The sequence below is a fragment of the mitochondrial genome of Sorghum bicolor (assembly GCF_000003195.3).
Source record: "Sorghum bicolor mitochondrion, complete genome".
Lineage (NCBI taxonomy): Eukaryota > Viridiplantae > Streptophyta > Magnoliopsida > Poales > Poaceae > Sorghum > Sorghum bicolor.
Window position 1 is genome coordinate 254,576 of NC_008360.1, and position 25,087 is coordinate 279,662.

The window sequence follows — 25,087 nt, forward strand, 5'->3', positions numbered from 1 at the left end:
GGCTCTAGAACCGCTAAACCTACATTACACGCAATAGTACCTAGAATTACTACTGGAAAAATGTATAAAAGATCGTTGGGCCACGCGGGTTCCCCATAATAATTATGTCCCATCCCTTTAGCTAATTTTGCTCTTAATACAGGATCATTTAAGTCAGGTTTCTTTGTTATTGGGATAGGTGAATTCTTTAGGATCCATCCCCCAAAGGAACCGGACATGAGAATTTTTCATCATCCGGCTCGAGCAAGAATGAAAGAAATAAGACCGTGGAGGATCCACAATAGAATAGGGTATATAATGACTCAATGACTCAAGGTAAGAAAAGCTTTATCAAATTATCTTTTCCGAAGTTGCGCCTATAACTACTCATTGAAAAGAATCCTATTCTTATGCTTAAATGCTCAATATCCAAGTGGGCTTACAAATTTGATCATGATCAATTGCTTTGTGGATTGTCTCTTGATTAGTTGGTGTTTATCCCCTCGATATCGCAAGTTTCTTATGTCCAAACAAAGTATTTACTTGTTACTAATAAAAAATTTAAAAGTTTAGCCTGCGTTCTTCCTTAGATCCCTTCTTTTACTCCGATAGTATTGCGGATCAAAATCGATGCAAAGAAAATGAATGCATTTCCATACTATAATAAAAAGTCAGTATAATAAAAATAGAATTGGATCATATCACATGACTTATTCCATTTATACTCTATAGGATCTTACGGAGCCTGTTCATGGATGACATGGTTGGGGTATGATCATAGAAAATATTCTCCTCGAGTGAACCAGCCTATCCTTCCTAGATAGGGGACTTACGTGTTGATTGGATGCGGAGACACCTTTGGTCGTGAATTCTAATGTGGCAGATCCAATTCTCTATCTGCATGGCCAAATCAATAATTCAAGTCACACACTCCCATAATCCGCCTTATTTTCTTTCGTAAAATTCACTTCAACTATTTGTATAAGTATAAAAATACTTCGAAGTTGAAGAGAAGTATCCAAATGACATGTCTTATTTTACAATAACCCATGTTTGTAGCAATGAAATACCACAACCTACCCGATATGATATATTAGAATTAGAATTCTCTATGATATGCCTCCCCTATAAAGGACCCGAAATACCTTGCTTACGTATCATTGGAAAGTGCATTAACATAAATACGGCAGTAAGCAGAGGTAGTACAAAGGTATGTAAACTATAAAAACGAGTCAAAGTGGATTGGCCCACACTAGCACTTCCACGAAATAATTCCACTAAAGGGGACCCTATTACCGGAATAGCTTCGGGTACACCTGTAACAATTTTGACTGCCCAATAACCAATTTGATCCCAAGGCAAAGAATAACCAGTTACACCAAATGATGCAGTCAATACAGCCAAAACCACGCCTGTGACCCAACACGGGGTTTTCAAAATCCACCTGTGAGATACACACGAAATACGTGCAGGATCATCATTAGAACCATCATACTTGCTGACCATCGATGAACCGATCGGATTAACCAACCAAAGTTGGCCTCCGTCATTATATATTGAACGGAGGAAAAAGCCTCTGTAACGGTTGGTCGGTAGTAAAAAGTCATAGCAAAACCGGTAGCGACTTGTACTAGAAAACAAGTAAGTGTAATTCCCCCTAAACAATAAAATATGTTGACATGAGGAGGAACATATTTACTAGTTATATCATCCGCAATTGCCTGAATCTCAAGACGTTCTTCAAACCAATCATATACTTTATTGAGATAGGTAACTAGCCCGACTCCCCCTCCGAGAACCGTATATGAAAATTTCATCTCGTACGGCTCAAGCAGAAATACACAAATTTTCAACGGATATTAGAAAAAAAGGTTCAAAACTCCATCAGCCACGGTATTGGATCGATTTGCCTTGAAGATATGAAATAAGAAAAATCCAGTATCGACAGGCCTAGTTCTTTTCCTTTGCTTATGCAGGGCAAGAATTTGTAGAGTTCAATCAGTACAATAAGAAATCAAAAGTATTTTGTGGGTCAGGCGACACCCAGATTTGAACTGGGGATAAAGGATTTGCAGTCCCCTGCCTTACCGCTTGGCCATGCCGCCAAATCCGATCCAAAATAGAGAAGAGAAAAATCTTATTCATACACATTCATTTACTAATTCTTTATCGTAGGAGGGGATTACTAAACCCTTACACTTCCAATGATATATCAGGCTAGCCCCTTACTTACTATGGTGTATGGAAGTAGACCGTATCGAGATGATATATGGAACTAAACTATCATTATTATTTAAGCATTTCTTAGGATGCATCCCAAATAGATAGATGCATTCCAAGATCCTATTCGCTATCCCTCAGATAGAGGACAGTCGAGGAAGAAGACACTGGTTGCTCTGGTTAATAGGATAACCCTTCTTGTCTTGTATCGGGGAAGGATCCGCTGACTAATTACTAGGTGGTGGGCCTGTAAAGCAAACTAAGAGCGGGGAAGCTCCATCGATTCTCAAAGATCTGGTTGTTGATATTGGCATTGGCCAACAACGAATATTATTGTTTCCGTCCTTGCCTTCGGACTAGGATTGTTCCTTCTTTCCCTGCATCCTGTTTGCTTTATCTCGCTGCTTCTTCTGCTTATCCTTACTTTCGGTCAATAAGACATACTTAACTAGAACTAGGGGCGTACTATACTTGTCCTCACGGACCAACGTTCTATCTATACCCAGGTTAGGCGGAGCGGGAGGAGCTGATTGAGAAGAGAGGTCCCCTATCTCTGTCGGTTAGTGAAATCCGGGTGAAATGCGATATAGGTTCTTCCTTATTACTATTGACTGGTAGGACAAACGCGATATAGGTTCTTCCTTTATTCTAACATAAACGATCTGCTAAAGCAAGTCTTGTGATATGGTTGACTCAAAATCAGGATCTTACAAGCAGGGAAACTACCTCGCATTGGGGCCAGCATAGTATCCGGTAAGCCTTCTCGAAAGAAAAGGCCCCTATGAATACTAGTCCACTTGTAATACGTAATTCTTGGGTCCCTACTTCTCAAGAAAAGTCAACTATCGCTTTCCCTGCTTTCAGGAACTTCCAACTAGTCACTTCTCGCTTTTGATCTCTTCCGTTTCCCAAGTCCGGTAACCCGCTTTGCTTTCCTGTTTCCTTTTACGAAACCTTCATCACTACTTCTCCTTCACTGAAACATGCTTAAAATGAGTTTAAACTCACGTTTAAACAATCAAATGTACAATCTATCTTCTTATCCCGGCTCGAGGTAAGGAGCCAATGGAGTTCGAGGTCAGGTGTTACAGACTTCTAGAACAGAGCACTGAATACCAAGTAAAGGTGGATACAGCAGAGAATGCAGATATATAAAGGCCGAAGCAAGTAGATATAGGTTAGTTGTTAGGGTGGCTATGTCCACTCGAGATATAGCACAAGGTGAAGGTAGTCAGCAAAGGGAAGAGAATTGCCACTACTTCTTGTGGGTGGGTATTGCGATGGATAGCAACGCCTTGCAGCTTGTTTAAAGTTATAAGAAGAAGAAAGATTGAACTATGCTAGATTGACTCAATAAGAGAGAGAAGGATTGTATAGATGATATATGCGGCTTGTATGTATCAATTGACCTAGACAAGGGTTTATGTTAGACGAAGCGGTTGGATTGAGTGAATAAAGAAAAAGTATCAAGAATTGCTGTTCTTCCACTGCTACAAGCTTCCAGTCGGATAAAAAGATAGGAATAGGGATGACCTTCCATGCAGATGATCCATTATTTCCTTTTTCTCATGACCTGAGGGCTTCTTGTTGTTAGCTTGGTTGCATTCCTGTTTCCGAAACCTTAACTAGCTTGCTTTCCGTCTTGCCTTTGCCGGAGGCATAGGTTGAGCTTTAGCAATAGCAGACAGTTAGGGAACATAGGAAACCCAAGAAAGGAGGAGCGAGCTATGGTTTTGGTAGATACCCTAACTAATCTATTGGGAAAAGCTGGACCCATCTAATAGCTAACTTTTCTTTGCTGAGCGGACGGGAATAGCTTACTTCACGTAAGTACAGTAGCAGGTATCCACCTTTTCCCTCATATAGGGAAGCAAGAAGTTCATCTAACCCCTTAAAGATGCGCCGTTCTTCAGTTCTTTATAGCAAACTTATGTAGGTAGGGCTGGTAGGAAAAGTGAGAAATAGGCTCACGCAATTGGAAGGACTTATTCTTTTTCAGAAAATGAATACAGCTTTTCCCTGTTCCGTTCAGCTATCCACCAGCTTTCCTAGAGTTGGGGTCAGTCAGGTAGGATTCCCGGTGATGAGTAGGATTCCCTCTTCCTTCGCCTAGTAACGGATACGTTCCATGTCTCTTGCTTAGTGTAATATAGATGAAATGTTATGCTTCTCGTATGTGGCTTGAGGAAGAGAGAATGGGTAGATAACGTCCCTCTGTACCATATGTTGATATGTTGATTGGAGACAGCTACACAAACTGCCTCTCTTGCATTACGTGATAGAAATGAAATGACAGCAGCCCTCGCTGAATACCGTTCAATATCCGTATTAGACAAATCAAGACTTTGAGCGTATCGGTATCGATAAGTTCCCGTCCCGATATCCCTGGGTTCCTTACTATTAATGGACAAGTTGGTAACATTCAATTGAGAGGACAAGTTGGTAGATGCATCCCACTCTCTTTGGGAAAAGCAGGATTCTAGCTTGCTCCCTTAAGTCTAAGAAAAAAGAAAAGCCATTCTCCTCCGAAAGTAAAATGAGCAGACTAGACCAGTAACCATATCTTATCGGTCATCCTATTGTTGATGAATCAAAGCGAGATCAGATTGCTCTTGATGACGAGGGCCGATGTTGAAGAGGCTTTCTATTGATCCACCTACTTTCAACTGAACAGTAGTTAGTTAAGGAGTGCCGGGTTTGCTTGATAAGGGATTCTTGTTTTGACTCTAGTGCACCATCTATCTCTGGATCCGGGCTCGCCTCCACTATCGTTCCGGGTTGATGAAAGCTAGAACCTACTTCCTACCATGCTGGCTTTCCCTTCTAGGCATTTGTCCAACCCTCTGGTCAATATATCTGATCTTGGGCAATCCTGTAATGAAATCCATTGTAACTGTTTTTCCAATGCACAATTAGTAATTGGTAAAGGCTCTAATAACACAGGAATCTTTATATCCATTGTTCAGCTTCCAAGCGAAAGAACTACTCGATTTGATCAATTGCTATAGCTATTGCGCACACAACCTTTCCTTGCTCTAGCTCTTCGCCAGCTGCCACTATAAGGAAGTTTTCAGTTGGTTCTTTTATTCTTTAGCCAGCGTAGCTAGTCTGATTGGTTTCATCCCTAGCTTGCAACAACTACTTATCTGTTTCTTTATCATTAGCTTTAACAAGCTTCTTTCGCTTATAATATTCTAAGTCTATTTTTCCAATTTGCCGTGGTATGAGAGTGCTTTGGTCGACAGGAACAGTTAGGGAACAGGGAACACGGGCACGATAATGGAAGTTGATCACATATTATATTACAAAGAAAAGGGTTGATGCTGAGCTTATTGAAAAACGGGGGCTTCTCACGAGCGAGCGGGACAATTCCGGATCAACAAGGCCAAGTAGCCATTGCCCATCTTAAGAGATTAAGTGCTTCATTTCGCTTAAAACCTACATTCCCTCCAGAAGCACTCTTTCTTATACATTTTTTCGGTTGACTGAGTGCATTTACTAGCATTTTATTATCCTTTGAGATAGGAATCCATCAATAAGATCAAGCTGGAAGGTCTGTCTTGAGTTCAGTTTCTGTCAACGATGAAAGAAAGTAAATGAAGTATATTCTCAAATCAAGTCAACAAGTCAATATGTATCAACAATCTAAGAAAAAGAAGAAGGCAACCACCACCGAGAACTGACTCCACAACCGAGAAGCGTGTCAGCCTTCCTTATTCAATCAACTCTAATTTAGTACTAGTACGATCAAGAAAAGTAAGAAGTTGAACCAGAGTCACTATTATTATTAGTAGTATAGTCAGTTGTATATGTACCTGCACGAATCTTTCAAGTAAGTCATTAGCCATAAAGTCCAAATAGAGTAAGGAGTAAGTGCATCGACGTCTAAGGGTGTAGATCACATTGATTTAAGATTCTGCTTTGAAGAAGAGATTCTTGTTCAAGATGGTTGTTTTAGGCTGAGTGTTGAAGAAGCTACGAGTTTGCAAACAAGAAGGTAGAAAGCGGAAGTATGATCAAGACAATCCTCCCTTCGTCTCCTCAACCATATGTAGGCTTTCGATCGCCTTGACTTACCTTCGATTCTTCTGGACCGCCGGACAGGTCAACCTTTGAGCAGGACTGAAGAGTTGGACTGGAAAGCATACTTTATGTGATTCCGGAGGCGCCTCACCACAAATGCCTTTCCGTGACCTTTACAAGCCTATTTGTAAAAAACCTGGAAACTACTTCTCGTGATGAGCTATCTTATTGGCGGCTATTAGTGACGTATACCGTGCAAAAAGCCTTTCCCGTTCATATGCCTACTTGACGACTTATTCCTGTCCCAGCGAGGAACTACGGCATGTTTCGAGCTAAAATAAAAGCTCTACCACAACAATGAAGAGGGGCCATTGATACCCACATCCCCTGAGGAACTCAAGCAAGATCAAAGTATTTCTCACACTGTCTTGTCCATCCTACTGGATTATCACCCTAAAAAAAAGTAGGAAAATCCATTTTGGGCCTGGATATAGTTAAGCTGAAAGACCTATCAGATTCAGTGGTTCACTTCTCCTTCTCCAGTTCCTTACTTATGAATTGGGTTCCAGAGTGATGTGGTGCAGGGATTGAAAAGGATGGGGCTGCCTCAGTAAACACAAACCCATGGGAGTACGTTAGAAAGATGTCTTCAAAAACGATGTTCAAAAGCCGTATCCATGACAATGATGTCTGCCTTATGAGGCTGTCTAATGGGGCGCATCTCCCCCGGCTTATGTGGTTTAGGAATGCATGATCGATACATCGAAGAGAACTAAAAGGAAGAATTCTTTAATGACCTCTTAATCTCCTCCACTTGGGACTTGTCAAGAACTTCAAAAGTAGAAAACTTTTCCCAAAGCCAAAGGTAGTAAATAACACATAATAACATCAAAAAAGAATCTAAAAATTATCTTATCCTCCTTTTAAAAAAGAATAAGTCTTTCAGACCTTTTTTTTACATTTTAAACTCATGTTCATGGTCTGTTTTATTCCCAATTGTTGCGTGTGTGAAAAGAAAGAAGAGAAATTGGGCCATGTTTCCCGAGAGAGACTGCCTTCTCTCAGGCCAGCAGTCTTATACTTATAGTCGACTGCTCTATGACGATCTGACCTCTTTCCTGGGCTCTGCTCGCTCGTCTACGCTCCGACCAATTCAGTAAAAATCGAAAAAACGATGTTTCCTTGAAAAAGTCTAAGAAATAGTAGTAGTAGTCAAAAAGTGCACTTTTTCCATATATTTCGATTTATAGGGATCCCTATCTTTATCTCTATCCACAGAGATACCTATCTATTCTATATAGAGAGAGATTTTTCTCAAAATTGATCTAGACTATCCTCTATCCGGATAGATATGTCCCTATGAGCGACTAGGCCGATCTTTTTTTATATGTTTTGGCCACGTCCGTTTCCGCTCCGAAGAGGAAGGTTTGGATCTTTCAATCTTATGTCGTGAGGGATGTGACCTATGTTAGGTCCATAAGATACCACAGCTTTTAGTGTTCTATGATTCACCTCCGAATAATGAGTAGGTAGTTCGATCCTTTTGATTCTTATCTTCCTAGTAAACGGGGATCCGGAGCAATAGGTCGAATTTCTATATAATTTTTTTGTGTAAACAAAAGGGCTTATTGCTCTTTTTCGGTTTTCGTTTTCCTCGATAACTTTGAGGATCTCCTCTACCCCTTCCTCTTCCTCCTTCCTTCTTATCAATTCCTCTTCCTCCTTCCTTCTTTTCCATTCCGCTTCCCCTATTGTTCTTATCAATTCCTCTTCCTCCTTCCTTCTTTTCCATAAGAAGAAGTATTTGAAATGAAACAAATTCCTCTTCATTCTGTTGTGCTCAGCGAAGGAACTGCCTAAGCATACTTTTGCGGATCCAAACTTCTTTGTTCTTTCTAAGTCTTCTTCTTGCATATAAGAACGCAACTCTTGCAAAAACCCGGATTTGAGTAGTAAGCGGCATCCCCTCTGAGTTGTGAGTAAGCGGAACCATTCTGTTTTTGTTCTTCTCCAGATTCTGACCGGTAGGAATTTGCCTATGATTTTTCCAACTGATATGTCGATATAGAAAGATCTCCTTATTTCTTCACCGCGGGTTCTCGCGTCATTTTCTTTAAAAGATATTAGATCACCATGGGAAACTTTAAAATGAGTAATGGTTACCAGTCCATTATTCAAACAAACCCTTCGATGACTTATCGGCTGCCTTGCTTGAGGAAGAGTGTCACTAAAACGGAGACGAACCGGAATCACGTCCGATCTTGTTTCTTGATTGAGTAAAAAAGGGATATATGAAGTTCGTTCTCTTCCTCTGTGCATCTTCCTTATGGGTAAATCCCCATAATAAAGGGACAACTTTCGTGTAGTTTGTGATTTGATGTTACTGTTTAGATTTTCTCTCTTAGAAAGATTTCTTTTAATGGATCTCCTCTTGTTCCTCAATCTTCGGAGAATGCGGCGTTGGATTAGAGAAAGTTCTCTGTTCCGAACATTTCCTGGAAGTAGACGGCACGTTTTAAATCTTAATGCAGGCATATTTCGTTGAATCAGTCTTTTTCGCCACATCGCGTATAAAGGGAATCGAACCCAACTCTTCCACGAACCCCCCACGAATGGTCCTCCCTTAACTCAATGAACTTTGAGAATTCCTTTGCCTAGTTTTTTTCTTTTCAGTTCTCATAAGTCCTTGATATACTAGCCTCAATACTTGACCGACTGCGTCACAGTGCTCAGGTAAAGTGGCAGTGGTTGAAAGCGAGCGGAAACGTCAGTGTTTTCTGTGCGTTACGATAGTAGTGGTGAAAGAAAATCCAATTCAAATATCTCAAGGAAAATCGTTTCACTTTGAAAAGAAAGACTCCAGCTAGCTATATGAGATCGAACTTCTTCCATCACTCTATCTACGATATTCATTGCACCATGATTGAAGGCCTACGCATCTTCTTTCAGGTATTTCTTATTGGTTGACATAAATTATAGACACCGTGGGGACGTCATCTAGACAAAAAGGGAAACTATTTATGATAGATTACCATCAATCCCATCTTATGGTGTTACACCCATGGACTAAAGATACTAGTCTTCCTACATTGCATCTATTGGGTTGAGAGAGGATCTCCTTTCTCCTAAAAATCCTCCTTGTCCATGATACTTACTTGCAATCAATTCATAGTCTTCCCAAGTAGCTTCTAGGTTGGACCAATGCATGAGCACTTGTGGTACCGCTGCATTTCGCCTTTCACCATGCGACGAGATATGATAGCAATTGGCTTAATCCGAGGTTTCCCTTCCGGGCCCACCAACGGCAGTTGAGGAGACACTGCTTGCTCTCTTCCTAACCTCGCTTTGAGTTGCTTCAATGAAATTGGAAAGGAGGATGGAAGCAATGAGCGACCCTGACTTTATTAGGTTTATGAAAACTCGCTATTCACTCAGTCAGTTTTTGGTAAATAATAGGATGATGTGGGAGAGATGGCCGAGTGAGAGGAAGAAGTCGGATGGAGAGATGCTCCCATCTCCCTTTACGTTTCCTATATACTTAATGTGATTCAGGAGTAGTCCCCTTTTGACCCAGGGCAACTAACCCAAGCAATAAAGTCATTGACAAGGCCTCAGAGCTAGGGCGAGTATGCGAATTCCTTTCTCAGGGAATGTATAATAGATAATAGAAAAATCTCCATTGCTTTCCTTCTCTGTCTGGCTGTTTAGTAGGAGTCGCTAACGAGTGAATGTTTCTCCGGCCCATTGCCGACTCGGATTTCAGTATCGTATTATTGTTCTTTGTCTAAGTTCTATTTCTTTCTTGCTTTCAATGTGTCCCTCAGTTAGTGCAGTTGCTGGCCTTTCGCTTCTCACCTTGAGTTGACTGAGACTGAGAGTCAGGGGATGTGGCTAGCTAGTCTTTTACTAAGGTTGATTTCCGTTTCTCTGGTTCTTGATTGAGTCTTTGTCTTGCAGTTGCAGGAGTGATGTCAAACCTCTTGCTTGAGTTGTCTGTATTGGAAGTCGTGTAAGCGGCTTCTTCCGAATTTGCCTCCGGGTCTAGTACGTATGAAAAGATGTCAGCGTCGTGGCGATTGCCTTTCCTGGTGGTGAAGGATTCTATTCCCGAGCGGCTAAGGTCCAATCCGGTATTCTATTTCGTCTGTGCGAGCATTAAAACCAACCATTGCCGACGTCCTCATATTCTCTAATTTGGCTAATCTCCGTGCATTAGCAGGTTAAGCAAATAGATTCCAACTCAGTGGCAGATAGGCTGCAACATTTCTTTCCTAATAACTAAGACTTTCTTTACTACTTTACCAACCCATATCACGCTAACTGATACTGTGCCTAGTGATTGATGAAGGTCACAGAGGAGTAAGAATAGCAAAGCCTACAAATAATGTGATAAGAGTTCGGTTTGGCGTGGCTGGACATTTAGGATTAGCTTACTTGGCGCTATCCACAGTTACCACCTTTTCAACCACATCATCTCTTTTACTTTCTCTCGAAGCTTCTAGCCAGCGAAAGCCTAGTGAATCCAGAGCCATCTTCCTTCCTATTAGCTCTCTCTCAGGGATTCGAATGCCCATTGGCATTATTAAAAACAAGTGCCCAACTTGCATATCTCGGGAACTCTTGAAACATAAGGAATAGGAGGATGCTTCGATTCTCTTGTTGTCGACTAAGCGGAGCGTTTACGGGGTTCTAATGAGACAGACGCGTATTTCACCCTTTAGATTCCCTTTTGCTCCCTCGATCAACGTTAGAATCTTTCTCCTTACTTACGGGAAGTTGAAAGCCAGCGTTCGGCACAATAGCTCCGCGAAAAGACTCGCTCAGGCTATCTTCCTTGAAAAGTATCTACTTATCAAACTGAGCACTCCTGGCTGATTGCAAGCCGGTTTCAACACCGGTAGCACCCAACTCACAACTCTCTTCTAATCTTGGTTCGCTTCTCGCTGATCCGACTCCCTATCGCCAAATTGTCGGTGCTCTACAGTACTTAACTTTTACAAGACCTGATATCTCATATGCAGTAAACCTAGCATGTCAGTTCATGCAACACCCACGAGATTTGCACTGGCAAGCATTAAAGCGTATTTTGCGGGATTTAAAGGGTACAGTTCATTATGGCCTCCAACTTTATTATGGACCCTTTGATTCAATCCTTTTTTCTCCTCGAAAGCTTGCTTCTTTTATCTGCCGAAATTCTTCATTACGTCAATAGCAGCCATTTGACCGGATCTTTATGCGAATCATTCTTTTCTTACTAAGCCCATCCGAGTTAAGACGTCAGGAAAGGACTGGCAAGAAAGCCATTGGCTGGGTCTAAAAAATGAAAGCATATACTGATGGCAGTATTTATAGGTACAAGGCCCGCCTCGTCGCCAAAGGGTATACTCAGATTGGGTGAGGGACTACCATTATACATTTGCTCTTGTGGCCAAGTGAGTAACTCTTCGAGTTTGACATGTAGTGCACTTCTCGAAAATCGATGAAAGGGCAGGGAACACCCCAAGGAAAAGCTATCCAACTACTATTTCCTATTCTGCTTTGCTTAGTCCCAAGCCTTAATGGATCACTTCTTCAAGCGCCTCATATGGGCCTTGGGTATCTTCCCTACTTGACGTAACTTGCCCTAGTATTCGAATTCTTAATGATACGTAGTAAAAATCGGTTGATTCATCAACGACTTCCTAGCTAGGAGGACTACCCTCTTTATTGACTTCGCTACTGAGACCACTTCCAAGTAAGAGCGCAAGCCGACCGAGCATACCTTCTTTGCAAGCCGTGGTCCCACAACGGACCGAAATGGCCATCAGAAAGCAGATTCATTTTCTGATAGAAAAAGCCACTTTCTCGATTCAAGATCTCCGCTTCCTCTCCTTATTTGGATCATGTGCATTTTAGCCTGATTTCTATTTCTAGTTCTAGACTCCTCTCAAACTAGCCTTTTTGAGGGCTTGCTCATTCAAACTGAGATTGAATATTCATAGTCTCAAATCAACTACTTTTTACTAGGTTTCTTTACTCCACTTTCACTCTTCCAGAAGTGAGGCTAAGACGGAGGTTAAGACATAGGCTTGTCGGGCTCACTCACCTCCTACGCTTTGTTATAGCCCACGTAGGGCTGCGTATAACATAAATTGAGACGTACGCTACGGGCTCCTATTGTTAGCTTGGGAAAGGTATAGAGATTGTCCACCGAAAGCACTTGAGTCCTGGCAGGTGCCTGAACAGCTGTCTCCTGGTGTTCTTCTATCGTCTCTTTTCCTTTTTTAAGGAAATGAGACGATAGGGTTATAGAACTATTGCGCGAAGCCTTCGGAACTGCAGGGGATTTATGGCTACAACTGGAGTCTTTAAGTGCCAACCAATTGGATCCGGTAACTCCGGAACCACTTCACTAGTCTCGGCAGGTTGTTCTTCCTCTAGGTCTCTCCATTCCCAAGGAATATTTCTTCGTGGGCTATAAGACATTAACAACTGGCTCTCGGGTATTCCTATCATCAAGTTTTTCTATTTCCATCATAAAGTTCGCGGGTATAAGTAAAAAGGTTAGCTCGCTTATTTGGCTAAACCTTCCAAACAAGACATGAAAATACGGCACCGACATTTCCAATGGTAGTCAAGTTCACTGGAATAGGTTCTTTGAGCTATGATCCACTGTCGAATCAGCAGTAACGAAGTAAGTGAATTATTCATCGAGAACTTCCTATGGCATTCAGCCTTTTCCTTCAGCTTAGCGCCCTCACTGCTACTTCTCTCTATTAAGCTGCTCTCTGGGTCCGTCCATAAGCATGCATACTGGCGCTCTCTTATTGGCTAGGCCCCTATCTAATTAGCGGGTTATTATAACAATATAAAAAGAAGATAATGTTTGGAGTTCAATAAGCTCTTTGCAAAAGAATAGTTCCTGCTAGTGAAGTACCTAAATAGTGCAATCTCTTGCATCGAGAATCATCCTACTGGAGAACCTTCTTGCTTTGTCTTTCCCTTATCTTGCTAGCTCTATACCAGTGCTTGAAATAGGCATTTCTTCTTTCTTATCTTAATAGTTGAGATGAAATAATATATATGCAAGAATGATTCTACCGCTGATGTGTCATACTCTACTTCAAACTCTATCTACTCAATGAAGCAAGCAGTTTGATGGACGGCACCTTCCTCTTCAATAGCTTTCTTTCTAGTTCTGAGTGTGTAGCATAAACGGAGTTTTTTCTTTTGATAACTAAGAAGGAGAATATGCTGCTGTAATAGAGAATCTTTTCCAGTTCAAACTTTTAGGCCCTTCGCTCTTTCCACGCACGCCAACAACTACAACTAGCCAGCACCCTATTGACTCGCTTGTGGAAGGACTTATAGGACGAATAAAAGCTACTAGCTCGTTTGGACCCCCTGCAACTTCAAATGAAACTGGATAGCTGGCAACTGGTACAGCAATTGGATGGCTGAGAACTCTTTCTACAATAGAAGGGAAGGCCTTGGTAATATAACGGGATTGCTAACTTGCCTAAGATATCTACTTATTTAATGGACTACAGTTAGCTTTACGGGAAATCAACACTTTGTTGAAGGTGGTTTGAGTATTTACAGATACTATCCATATTACCCCCTGCCTTACCCTTAAGGGCTAAGAACTGAATAGGCTGACTCTAGATTCTAACTGAAAATACTCCAAATTTGACCCTGCAGGCTTTCAAGCAGATTGATACCTACTTTACTTGCCAAAAATATTTTCAAAAGCTTTAAAACTCAGTTGCAGTAGAGACCTTCCGGCGGGCGAGGGCCTCACAATCGAAGGAGAGAAATTGCTTTATCTGCAATTGGATGAAAGGGAAGAGAACACCAAAACTACTAGCGATAAGAACTTTCACCTGGCTAGCACTTAGCAAGGTTAGTTTGCTTGGAAGGTTCGAAATGCATAACTCGAAATGACTAAAGACTAAAGCTAGAACGCAAACTGAGGAAGGCAGAAAGAAGGACAGCAACCGCATTAGCTCCTTCCTCCTCTTACTCTGAAGTCTTACTTTTTGGCCTTTAATATTATATTATTCGGCCTAAAAAAACAACTCTTATTGACACTGGATGCGCTTATCTTTATTCTGCAATTTCTGCAATTGCATGCGCTTCTCCTATCGCTATTGCTTTTTTTTCAAGGTAATAATTAAAGAAAGATATGCATGACTCGGAACTGGCCCTCTTCACTAGCTTCTTTAGAGCTTGGGGAATTTATTACCCTTTATACTTAATAGTTCAGACCCGGGAACGACAGTCGCTCGACGTAAGGAGAGGAACGAAATATCAATAGAGGAACGAAAACCGCAGGGTATGAAATTAGGGTAGGGTTGGCAGGGTAAGTCCAACTGAAACTTTCTTTGATTACCTTTTTTCTCCAACTGGCTTAGAGATTATTGCATTTCAGCTTCCTGACATCTTGATTTCTATCCTATCCTCCTCATTCTCCTCCGCCGTCTCCGGCGTCGGGCTCATTCAGCCTTCCATATCTTATTATTTCTTATTGGTATAGAGACTCAATCCTTCATGGATTAGAAGCACAACGCAGAATCAGCAAAATAAAAAGCTAGGCGCGTAGCGTACGAAAACCAATCCGAAAAAGTTCAATCAAGGTTGGGTAAAGAGGATTCCTTCGTGCTAATAAACCGAATGGTGAGCTGCTTCGTAGCAATGAGATCGCGGATGAAAGTCAATCTCAATATGCTTCGTCCTGGCATGATAAATTGGATTCGCTGCTAGGAATGTGGCGCCGAGGTTATCACACCAGAGTATAGGAGGAGGAAGAGAGACACCAAGTTCCTGAAGAAGAGAGCGGCTTTATTGTATTGAGACGAGGGTCAAGAAGAAGAATATGCCTGCTTGCGATATAAGACTGAAGCCAAAGGTTTGCCAACTTTGGTCTTGGATGCCCTTCCTCTTTTTAGGCTTGGCAGGAGTCGGAAACACACTTGACTCACCAAATCATGCAACAACCTAAGCAAAGAAGGAAACGCAAATACGATCAACTGTTATGGATTGACTTCTCCTGTTGCTTGATTCAAAACCTGTAACTCTTTTAGCATCTCAACATTGGCATGTGAACTCTCGAAAAGAAGAAACCAATTTTAAGGCATCCCCTCCACCATAGTTTAGAATAGTCGGGAGAATAGGAAAGAAAAAAGCCGCATGCAATTGAAGAAAGGTCTTATCACACGATCCATGTTCGGTGGGAGTCATCTATTGACATTGGTTCGAATCCAATTCGAGAGGAACCCTTTTTTTAAAGGAAAAGTGGCGACTGTTGGGGCGATGTCATTATGTGTAAGTTGTTCCCGACATGCTTGGAGGGCTTGGGAATGGTACGCTAAACCCCCCCGATCTATTCGGAGTTTTCCTCAGCTTGCTGGGTTTTTTCTAGAGAGGTTTGGTAATATCAAGGACCCAGAAATGGATTGTGACAGCCTAATAGAGGTAAGGAAGGGGCCGAATCGACCAGAGAGTTCATGACTCGATTTTGAAGACAGGCAAGGGAGTGAAGAATTCTGATGAAAGGATTGCACTATTAGCAGTAAAGAAGGGACTGCGAGCAGGACCATTGCGGTTTTATGCCCACAAGGGCGCATTCCGAACCTACGCTTTCAATTAAATACGAATACGAATAGGAATACCGCTCGGAATACCAATCGAAAATATGCTAAATCTACCCTCTCCGGGGCAAAGGTAAAATCCGATGCTTGGCTAATTGGGCTAACCGACCTTTCGCTCGTATTGGCGTAGTCATATACATATATCGTCCTTTTTCGTGGGCTCGTAGGCGTAATTCGTATTCGTATTTGTTATTGGCGTACGTAATTTCTTTACTACGTCTATCGCTCGTAGGAATATCTCTAAATAGGAATCGTAGTCCTCGTATGTACATGTTTCGTATTGTGATAAAGCACCTATGCCGCTAGAAATAGTAGCGCCTTAAAGAAGGCGTTATTTACAAGATGGAATAGTGCTACGTCATAAGCAGAAAGACCACAAGCCATAAATGGGTTACCTAGCCACATAATTACAGACAGGGACCCAACTCTTAGGCCAGTCCGAAGGGCATTGATGGAACAAACAAAGGTAGAAGATCTTGATTCTCTGCAATTCGGCTTCAACCCGATGGAGCTCTCTTCAAAACATATCTTTCGGCGTCAGTCTTTCCTGCCTTACCTTAACCCCGCTTTCACGTGGCGATTCGGTATGAGGTTTCTCTGATCTGTTTACGGTATTCTTGAAGCTTTCTTTCTTGGTCACCGGACAGAGTGAGAACTGCTCTGCTTGCTTTCTTTCCCTAGCACACACTTAGTAGATAGTAGGCACAACTCCGCTAAGAGCTCATCGAACTTGAGTTCTAGAGTAAGACCACAGCTCGATATGGCTCATTCACTAGTATGGTTTACCACATGCCAGTGATAGATCTTTAGAGATAGCCATACTGATGAAGTCGGCCCAAGCAATGCCCAAAGAATCCCATTTCTGTACTAAGGGTAGGTTGCCACTGCGGAGGGCATTCTCTCCATTATAGAGCTAGGCTAGATAGGCTCAGTTTAGATTGACATAATAAGGGTTTGAGATTTACTTAGTCAATTCAGTGAAGTGAATAGGCGGATCGAACTCAAAGCAAGGCCAATGAAAAGTATCTAATCAATATCGGGTATGCTTATGAGCTATGGTTATGAGCTATTGTGCATTTCACCTATCCTTCCACGTATAGCTGGGCTTTAATAAAGAACGCATCGGGCATCGGCGTGAGATCTGCACGAGGGTCTCGGTGTTCTCGGCAATCAACAGCAGCAGAGATCTTAAGGGAAAGACTGAGTTGAATATAGAAGTCAAAGTTTCGATTTAGTAAGCATCAGTCAGCTAAGCCTACCTTACTTACCATACTTTGTGCATTGGCAAATGTTGTTTAAAATGCTAGACCTGCGTTCTTAGAAATCTTCCCCGGTCTAGGCGGATTCGATCGATTACCTACAAAAGAACTAAGCTGTTGCTAGGCTCGTTACCTCCAAATCTGAATCTTATACTCCTTCCGTCCAATCTGGCTCGTAAACTTGAACTACAAGTTCTGTAGCTTAGCCGCCTCCCAAACACCTGCAAGAAGTAAGAAGTGGGCTCGCTTGTTTCATTCGATTTAAGTACAGACGACCAGTTACTAGAAAATCAGAATCATCTGCTGGACTCGCTTTGATTCTTAACAATCTTATCTGGCTCGCTTTTCTTAAGTTACCTTACTTACAGACTTACTGACTGGATGTGGAGTTGTGGCATCCAAGACTTGTTTCTAGCAAGCGAGTTACATAAGAAACCGAATCTCTAAGTTCCTATGACTTTCGACTTGTTGAACCAGGTTCGTATTCATATTAATTTGGAGTTTGCTTGCTCCCCTCGAGACAGATTTTCACTACAAATAACCGGATAGAGATATTTCCTTACTTATAGAGCCAGATTTATCCTGAAATTCCTTACTTTGGCTTTAACCCAACCTTATCAGATCCAAACTTAGCTTACTTGGCTGTTTTGCTCGTGAGACAGAGGGATTCTACCACCTGCGGCCTAATATAATAATAAACTGAATAATTTGACCGAGGTATTTGGATGTGGCTCGCACTAATCTTATCCGAGACAGAGGCTCAAATAAATAAACTCCTGAGACTGGCCTAAAAGAGTTAATTGGTGCTCTGCGAGACAGGGTTTTTTGGAAAGCTGGAACGACTTACAAATGTTGTTAAATGCCGCACACTGGTCCTCCAAGCTTACTTCCCCTTCCTTGCTTGCCCAGTTTGAGTAGGGCGGGGGTACCTAATTTCCTGAAATTGTGCTGCCGTGCAGGCTCTTTTTTCATATATAGGCTCTTTTGACTTATCTCTGTATAATAAGAAAAGCTAGCTTGCCTGGATCTTATTTCTCTAGTAGGAAAGGAAAAGCTTGCCTGGATCTGTTTACCAGGAAGAAAGGAAAACATGAAATTACACGAGCTAGAAAGCGTTCTATTCTAAAGAGAAGTTGACCTGGATTCGATTACCGAGAAAAGGAATACCTTGCTTGCGCGCCCGTGGGTACCCGGATTGTAGAGTTGTCCTGAACAGAGTTAGGTTGGGCAGCCTCAAACTATTGTTCATTTTTTGACAAGTCTTTCACTATAGCAGAAAAGTCAGTTTACAGATTACAGTAGCCGAGTTTGATTCAGTAGCTAGTAACGAGTTGGCAAAGACAGGCTTGGAAAGGTTGTAAGCAGAAGATCCAATCCGACTGCAAGAGCAGAAGATCCAAGTTGTAAGAAGTAAATCGTACGAATCGTAGCAATCTGAACCTTAGACTGGTCTACTTCAAATGTGGCTAGCTGGTAGCCTAGCAGTAACGAAATTCCCGAGCTTAATTACCCGAGCTTTCCCTAGCAGTAAGTAAAGAATTACCCGACTTACAGTGTCAAAGGAGAGCTAATATCCGGCTACTTAATTGGTAGATTTGACCCGAGACTGCTTTGACTTGACATGTCCAAAAAATTTCTTCTAACCTAGAGCCACAGCGGAAGCGGATTGATATGATGAAGATACGCAGGCATCTTGTGAGAGATCCTTCATCCAACTGTATCAGCAAAATCATGCCATGACGGTCTGGAGGTTGGTAAGCTGCTTTCTCTCTACATGTGTGCAACCTCAATCCTTTCTTTTCCTTAGCTATTCTTTATTAGCATGAATCTCCATCTATTCTTTTGGGGAAATTGAAAAATCATTAAAAGTAAATGGACCCAGGAGGAGTGAATTACAGCTTTCACTCAATGCACTTGAGAATAACATCTAAAAAAAGTAACTATACTTGTAACCCTTGGTGTCTTATATATAGTTAGCATATTGTTTGTAGGCATCCATAAGTGATTAACGATGATCCTACTTTGATACCACTCCAAGATTTTACGGGTGCTTTGAATATAGATGGTAATTGAACTGGACATGTCCTGGGGGAGGTAGTAATGGAGGGGTCTCTGGAAAAAGAACATGGTTTGGTTCATAGGTGGAGGCTTACTGAAATAGACCCTGTTGTTTCTGATGTAGGAGTTGGGGATGGAATGATTGATTCAAGCTCTGGTGGTACTAATCATGTCTCTGGGAGTAAACCAACTGGAGCGGCAAGGGAACATGCAGTACTGGAGAGGGGATCTCATAGCAATACTGATTCAAGTAATTTCAGAGTTACCAGAGATGCAATTGGTTTCGAAATATGTATTAAAAAATGGTAAACTAATACTGACTATTCTCTGTGGATATCTGGTTGGACACCAAGCATTTTTACCCCCATTTGAATGCAGAGTCAGAGTATAGACAGCTAAACAATGTTGTCATATATTTTTCTACCAAATTAGAGTGCACAGTCATTTTTCTATTTATGTTCCCAGAAATTCAGTTCACTAGGGAACACCTTACAGGTTGGTCATGGGTATGGGTATGCGCCATACCCCTCAGTATGGAGTACATTGGGTCAGGATTGGATAGCAAGAGTTGTCGGTAGCCGGCATTAGGTAAAAGGAAAAGCTCTATAAAAGCGAAGAAATGAAATCGAAGGATACTAGCACTTCTTTCTATACTTGTAGGCTTTCTTTCTTATATTCAACTTCATGAATTCGCTATGCTAGGTTCATTCCATCCATCTATCAGGTTTGAGTAGGTAGGCTCTTTCCTTAAGAAAATGCACGTAAATAAGTGAATCCGAAAAGACCAAGACTTGAATGAAGCCCATTTCCCAGGCTAGTTGTTGCCCATGTAGAATAGCCAAAAGTGAAGTGCATAAAGTGCTATTGTAGCCAATCTTTTTCTATAAATGGCACCACCCGTCTCGCTAACTTCACGTAGAAGCTTCCTTTCCCGGGTTATAGAGCAAATCCTTGTTCTAAAGCTTAATCTACCCCTATGCTATGAATGAACAGATCCACGAGCTGAGAATCCCATATTCTTTAAGCCAATCCGCCATATCAGCCCTTGTTGAACAACTTAATAATTCCAGAAAAAATACTACGCCAAGTCAACACCTATACCCAACCTAGAGAAATAGAAGAATGGTTCCGCCCTGACACGATGTTGGTTAATCAGACATCTACCAGGAAAGAGTGCCGAGCCCCGGGTGATTACTCTATATATATTGAAGTACGGGCTTTCCCGCTTCCGTGATCTGAGGTAAAATAAAAGGTACCAACCTGAATATCCGCCTTCTTGGCGATTAATGAAGTGCAAGGTCAAGTAAAGCAACTAAGACTGTCATTTTCATAGTTTACGCGCTTGGCAAGTCATGAATCTGGCTTTCTACCGACCCTAGCTCTAGGGACTATAGAATAAATCCTTTGGCTCACACCGCTACTATAGAAGATAGCGGAGACCTACAGCAGCGAGGCTCTTCGCTTGCTCAGCTCCTCCGCCCTGGTATTTCGGGTATTCCAATCCTTTGATTGCTTTCATTCCTTCTGCTTCTACGATTCCAAATCGATAAAGGCCGTAACTAAGTGACTTCCCTATAAAGGCTCGCATTCTACTATTGCCTCAGAGGGGCCCTTACAACATAGAATAGGCTACTCTGACCAAACCTCTAAGGTGAGGATCCTCCTCGAGTTCTACCGGGACCTGGCCCACCCAAATCCAGTGTTTTTAGTGAACTTGTACACCTTTTTCTTTCTTATGCGCACGCAGAATCAACCTTACATGCCATACGTGACTGCTTTCATGCAAGAGGAATTTGGGAACAGGTTATTCCTTATAATCTTTGGCCAATCTTATTTTCTCTAAATTGGAAAGAATGGTTGACCCGTAATCAATCGAATAATGGAGATAATTAGAAATCCGTTTTTGATTCGGGGGATCTATGGCAGCTGTCTACGATCGAAGGAATGATAAAACTTCTGTTCATCATCGAATGCTAGCAGGATGATCCACAGGCAAATAGAGAAGAGCTTATTTCTTTGCTTGTGAAAGCTACTTGTAGGGAAAGAACAACCATCAGTGTAAGTCTATCTGTTGGTTTTTTGTACCCACTGAACGTAATAGTTGTAGGCGACTTGCTTGTTTGTAGGCGGAAGTCTTCTTCCATGGATTTTCCCATGATTGTTGCATGAGGATCTGCCTTATTGACCGGCTTTGGTCGAGCAACCGATAAAGATATATTTCTTTCACGGTAACTGCCTACATAACTAGTCTTCCTCTTTTCAAGGAAGTGAGTCTCAGACCATATGTAGTTCTCGGCCCCTTTTGCTTCTTATAGACCTGTTCCTTTCGGTGCTGAGTTCCTTACTGCCCCGTGTACTGAAGTGGCCGCTTCACTCCAGCACAGCACAGAAGTATTAGGGAAAAAGGGGCCAGTAGGAAGTGGAAAGTGGCGGTTTCCACTTCCTGTTTTAGGTTCTTTTATTTTCTAGTTTGAAGTTCTCCTTGAGTTTCTTTTATAGTAGGAAGTTCTCCAAAAGTATGAAAGGCTGGAGGGCTTTGTACCAACCATTCTAGTGTGGTTGGATTCTGCTCAACAGCCCAAGGACTTTCCGCACATCTTTTGTTCTTTCCACTGCTTGAAGTGATTGCGACAACTACGAAGAAACGACGAATCCCAACTACGGATATATAAGAACCAAAACTGCTCAGAGCATTCCATCCGGCGTAAGCATCTGGATAATCTGGAATGCGACGTGGCATACCCGAAAGCCCTAAGAAATGCATGGGAAAGAAGGTAAGATTAACCCCGAAAAAAGTGATCCAAAAATGGATTTGGCCTAAAGTTTCAGGATATGTCCGACCAAAGATTTTACCCACCCAATAGTAAAATCCAGCAAATAAAGCAAAAACGGCTCCCATAGAAAGTACATAATGGAAATGTGCAACCACATAATAAGTATCATGTAGAGCAATGTCTAGCCCAGAGTTTGCTAGAACTATTCCAGTGAGCCCTCCTATGGTGAACAAAAAGATGAACCCTACAGCAAATAACATGGGTGTTTTGTATTGTATCGAACCACCCCACATGGTTGCGATCCAACTAAAGATTTTGATTCCAGTGGGCACAGCTATGATCATGGTAGCTGCGGTGAAGTAGGCACGCGTATCAACGTCTAAGCCCACAGTAAACATATGATGAGCCCAAACTAGAAATCCAAGAACACCTATACTTATCATGGCATAAACCATGCCTAGATACCCGAAGACCGGTTTTCTTGAAAAGGTCGATACGATATGACTAATAATACCGAATCCAGGCAGAATGAGAATATACACCTCTGGATGACCGAAGAACCAAAAGAGATGCTGGTATAATATTGGGTCTCCCCCTCCTGCTGGATCAAAAAAGGTTGTATTAAAGTTTCGATCGGTTAATAACATTGTAATTGCCCCTGCCAGTACCGGAAGTGATAATAAAAGTAGGAATGCTGTCACTAAAACGGACCACACAAAAAGTGGTAATCTATGCATAGTCATTCCAGGTCCACGCATGTTGAAGATAGTAGTTATAAAATTGATAGAACCTAAAATTGATGAAACACCTGATAGATGAAGACTAAAAATTGCTAAATCAACTGCTCCTCCGGAATGGCTGGTAATACCACTTAAGGGCGGATAGACCGTCCACCCAGTGCCGCTGCCCACTTCTACTAAGGCTGAGCTTAATAGGAGCAAGAGACTTGGTGGCAACAACCAGAATGATATATTATTTAATCGTGGAAATGCCATGTCAGGTGCACCTATCAGAATCGGAACAAACCAATTCCCAAATCCACCTATCATCGCCGGCATAACCATAAAAAAGATCATTAAAAAAGCGTGAGCCGTTATTAAAACATTATAAAGTTGATGATTCCCACCAAGAATTTGATCGCCGGGTCGGGCTAATTCCATACGAATCAGTACGGAGAAGCATGTGCCCATCACTCCTGCAATGGCACCGAAGATGAAATATAGAGTACCGATATCCTTGTGGTTAGTGGAGAAGAGCCATCGGACCAGATTTGTCATTTTTTTTTCGTTTTGATTTCAAACCTTATCAGAGAGGGGCCACTAAGGCTGGATGGAAAGAGAGGAGTTAGAGAGGAAAAGCATTTTCCAGGAAAAGAAACAAGCAGGCAAGTATTAGTTGTATAGTGGTAGGCCTAGACAGGAATTTCTTCTTTATTAGTGCATGCCTATGTTGTTCTACAAAGCAACTACCGATTAATTAAGATTGACACTAAACAAAGCTGCTAGTCGAAGATCCATCCACTATTGACTTCATTTCTAAGATGGTAGGCAGAAAGAAAGTAAAGTAGAATCCCGTGCTTTCGAGTGATTGCTCCCCGCATTCCAATGCTACCCACATGAATGCTAGTAGAATCCGTCTTCCCCAACCAACCATTAGTTTGATTTACTTCACTAGTTCTTGAGCGCAGCCCCACTTTCATCTTTATAAGAAATAATATTCATTTCTGATTCAATAGAACCATCCGCTTTCTTTTGAATCTTGTATACCAATTTACATCCCATAATGTTTTAGGAGTCGGTGTAAGGAGCTAGAACCCATGTTTGATTTTGGGCTAGGGCATCTTGTTCTTTCCTAGCCAGTCCCAAGAAAAGGACTGGAGACATAGCCTACTCTCTTATTAAGCAGTAAAGAAAGCTCTTCAAGCAAGGTAGGAGAAAAGCAGGGTAAGGAATTCAATCAACTAGTACCGTTCGTACCAAAGCAGCCAACAGCATAAGAGCCTAACATGAGGGAACTAACAACTATGAAATTCAATGTAGAAATCGACCCCGGCCTATTTTATTGAACATAGCCCTCCACTTAATTGCCGAGACTTTGACAAAGGTGATAAACTAACAGCAAAGTCGTCGGTTTATTCAGCACAAAATAATACTCTACAAAACCTAGTCCGAAATACTTTACTTTCCCCTTCCTTTCTCCGCACCGAAAAAGCCTTCTTCGGGACAAGACGACGGACGCTAGGTCATTCAAAGCAATTCCCATTTTTTATCCTCCTGCGGAAAAGAGTACGAAAAAAATGACTCAACAAAATCACATATGTAATGTAGGATATCTTCTCTCCTTCTTATGCTTTGCTTTCTTGATCTTTCGACTGGATTCCATTGACCAACTTACCAATTTTCATGACTTTCGTCGCCCGCTCATCGTACCTAGCCCAGCTGCTATTGGCTAAGTCCTATCTATGATATTCATTTGAAAAGAAAGGAAGGGTGATGCTTGTTAAACAAAGCTGCGTGTGGGGCCGCAACGTATAGCTGTAGTTTCTGCTGTAGCATCGGTTATTTCCGTTATTGCTGTAGTAGCATCGGTTATTGCTCAGGTTACGAATGACCCAATCTATCTATGGCAACCACCCCTACTTTTAGTAGATAGAGATGCGCACCTAGAAAAGACGGACTCCAGGTTATGCCCTTCTGACTTCTTCTCTTGTCTGTCCTTTACGCAAAGCGATCTATGGTCTCACTTGTCAATGAAATAAGCCGAGTCAAAGCTTCCTTTCCTTCCTCGGCAAAGAATAATGCTATCCGGAATTGCAATTATATAGTTGTAGATGAGGGGACGGCCCTTTCCCTCTATCCAGTTCAAACCAATGGCATACTCTACTGGCCCAAGGCATTCCCTATCCAAGAATGTGTTCAAACTTGACTCAATCAAGCAGCACTGACCGCTATTCCCTAGATAGCTAAGATCTCTGACACTGTGCCTAAGAGGCTAGCTTCACTAGAAAGAGAAATCAAGGGTTGACCGTTCATAATACCTATTAAGATTAAGTAAGTATTGCCATCTCTTTGCCCTAGCTCATTTTCCTTTCTCTGGGCTAAAGAGGAGGTCTGCCAAAGAAAGGCTAAGTTTCCTTCTCGTTAAA

At 41.8% G+C, this 25,087-nt stretch overlaps 2 protein-coding genes and 1 non-coding gene across 3 annotated transcripts; all 3 read right to left on the reverse strand.

Annotated features, from left to right (window-relative positions):
* Positions 1–2,013: 2,013 nt before the first annotated feature.
* Positions 2,014–2,084, reverse strand: trnC-cp. The gene has a single exon. It is a non-coding gene; the product is annotated as a tRNA-Cys (tRNA).
* A 5,521-nt stretch (positions 2,085–7,605) lies between these two features.
* On the reverse strand, positions 7,606–8,757 carry rps4 (ribosomal protein S4). The gene has a single exon. It carries the CDS (start codon positions 8,755–8,757, stop codon positions 7,606–7,608), a length of 1,152 nt encoding a protein of 383 aa, YP_762343.1.
* A 12,869-nt stretch (positions 8,758–21,626) lies between these two features.
* Positions 21,627–23,219, reverse strand: cox1 (cytochrome c oxidase subunit 1). The gene has a single exon. It carries the CDS (start codon positions 23,217–23,219, stop codon positions 21,627–21,629), a length of 1,593 nt encoding a protein of 530 aa, YP_762344.1.
* Between the last annotated feature and the right edge of the window lie 1,868 nt (positions 23,220–25,087).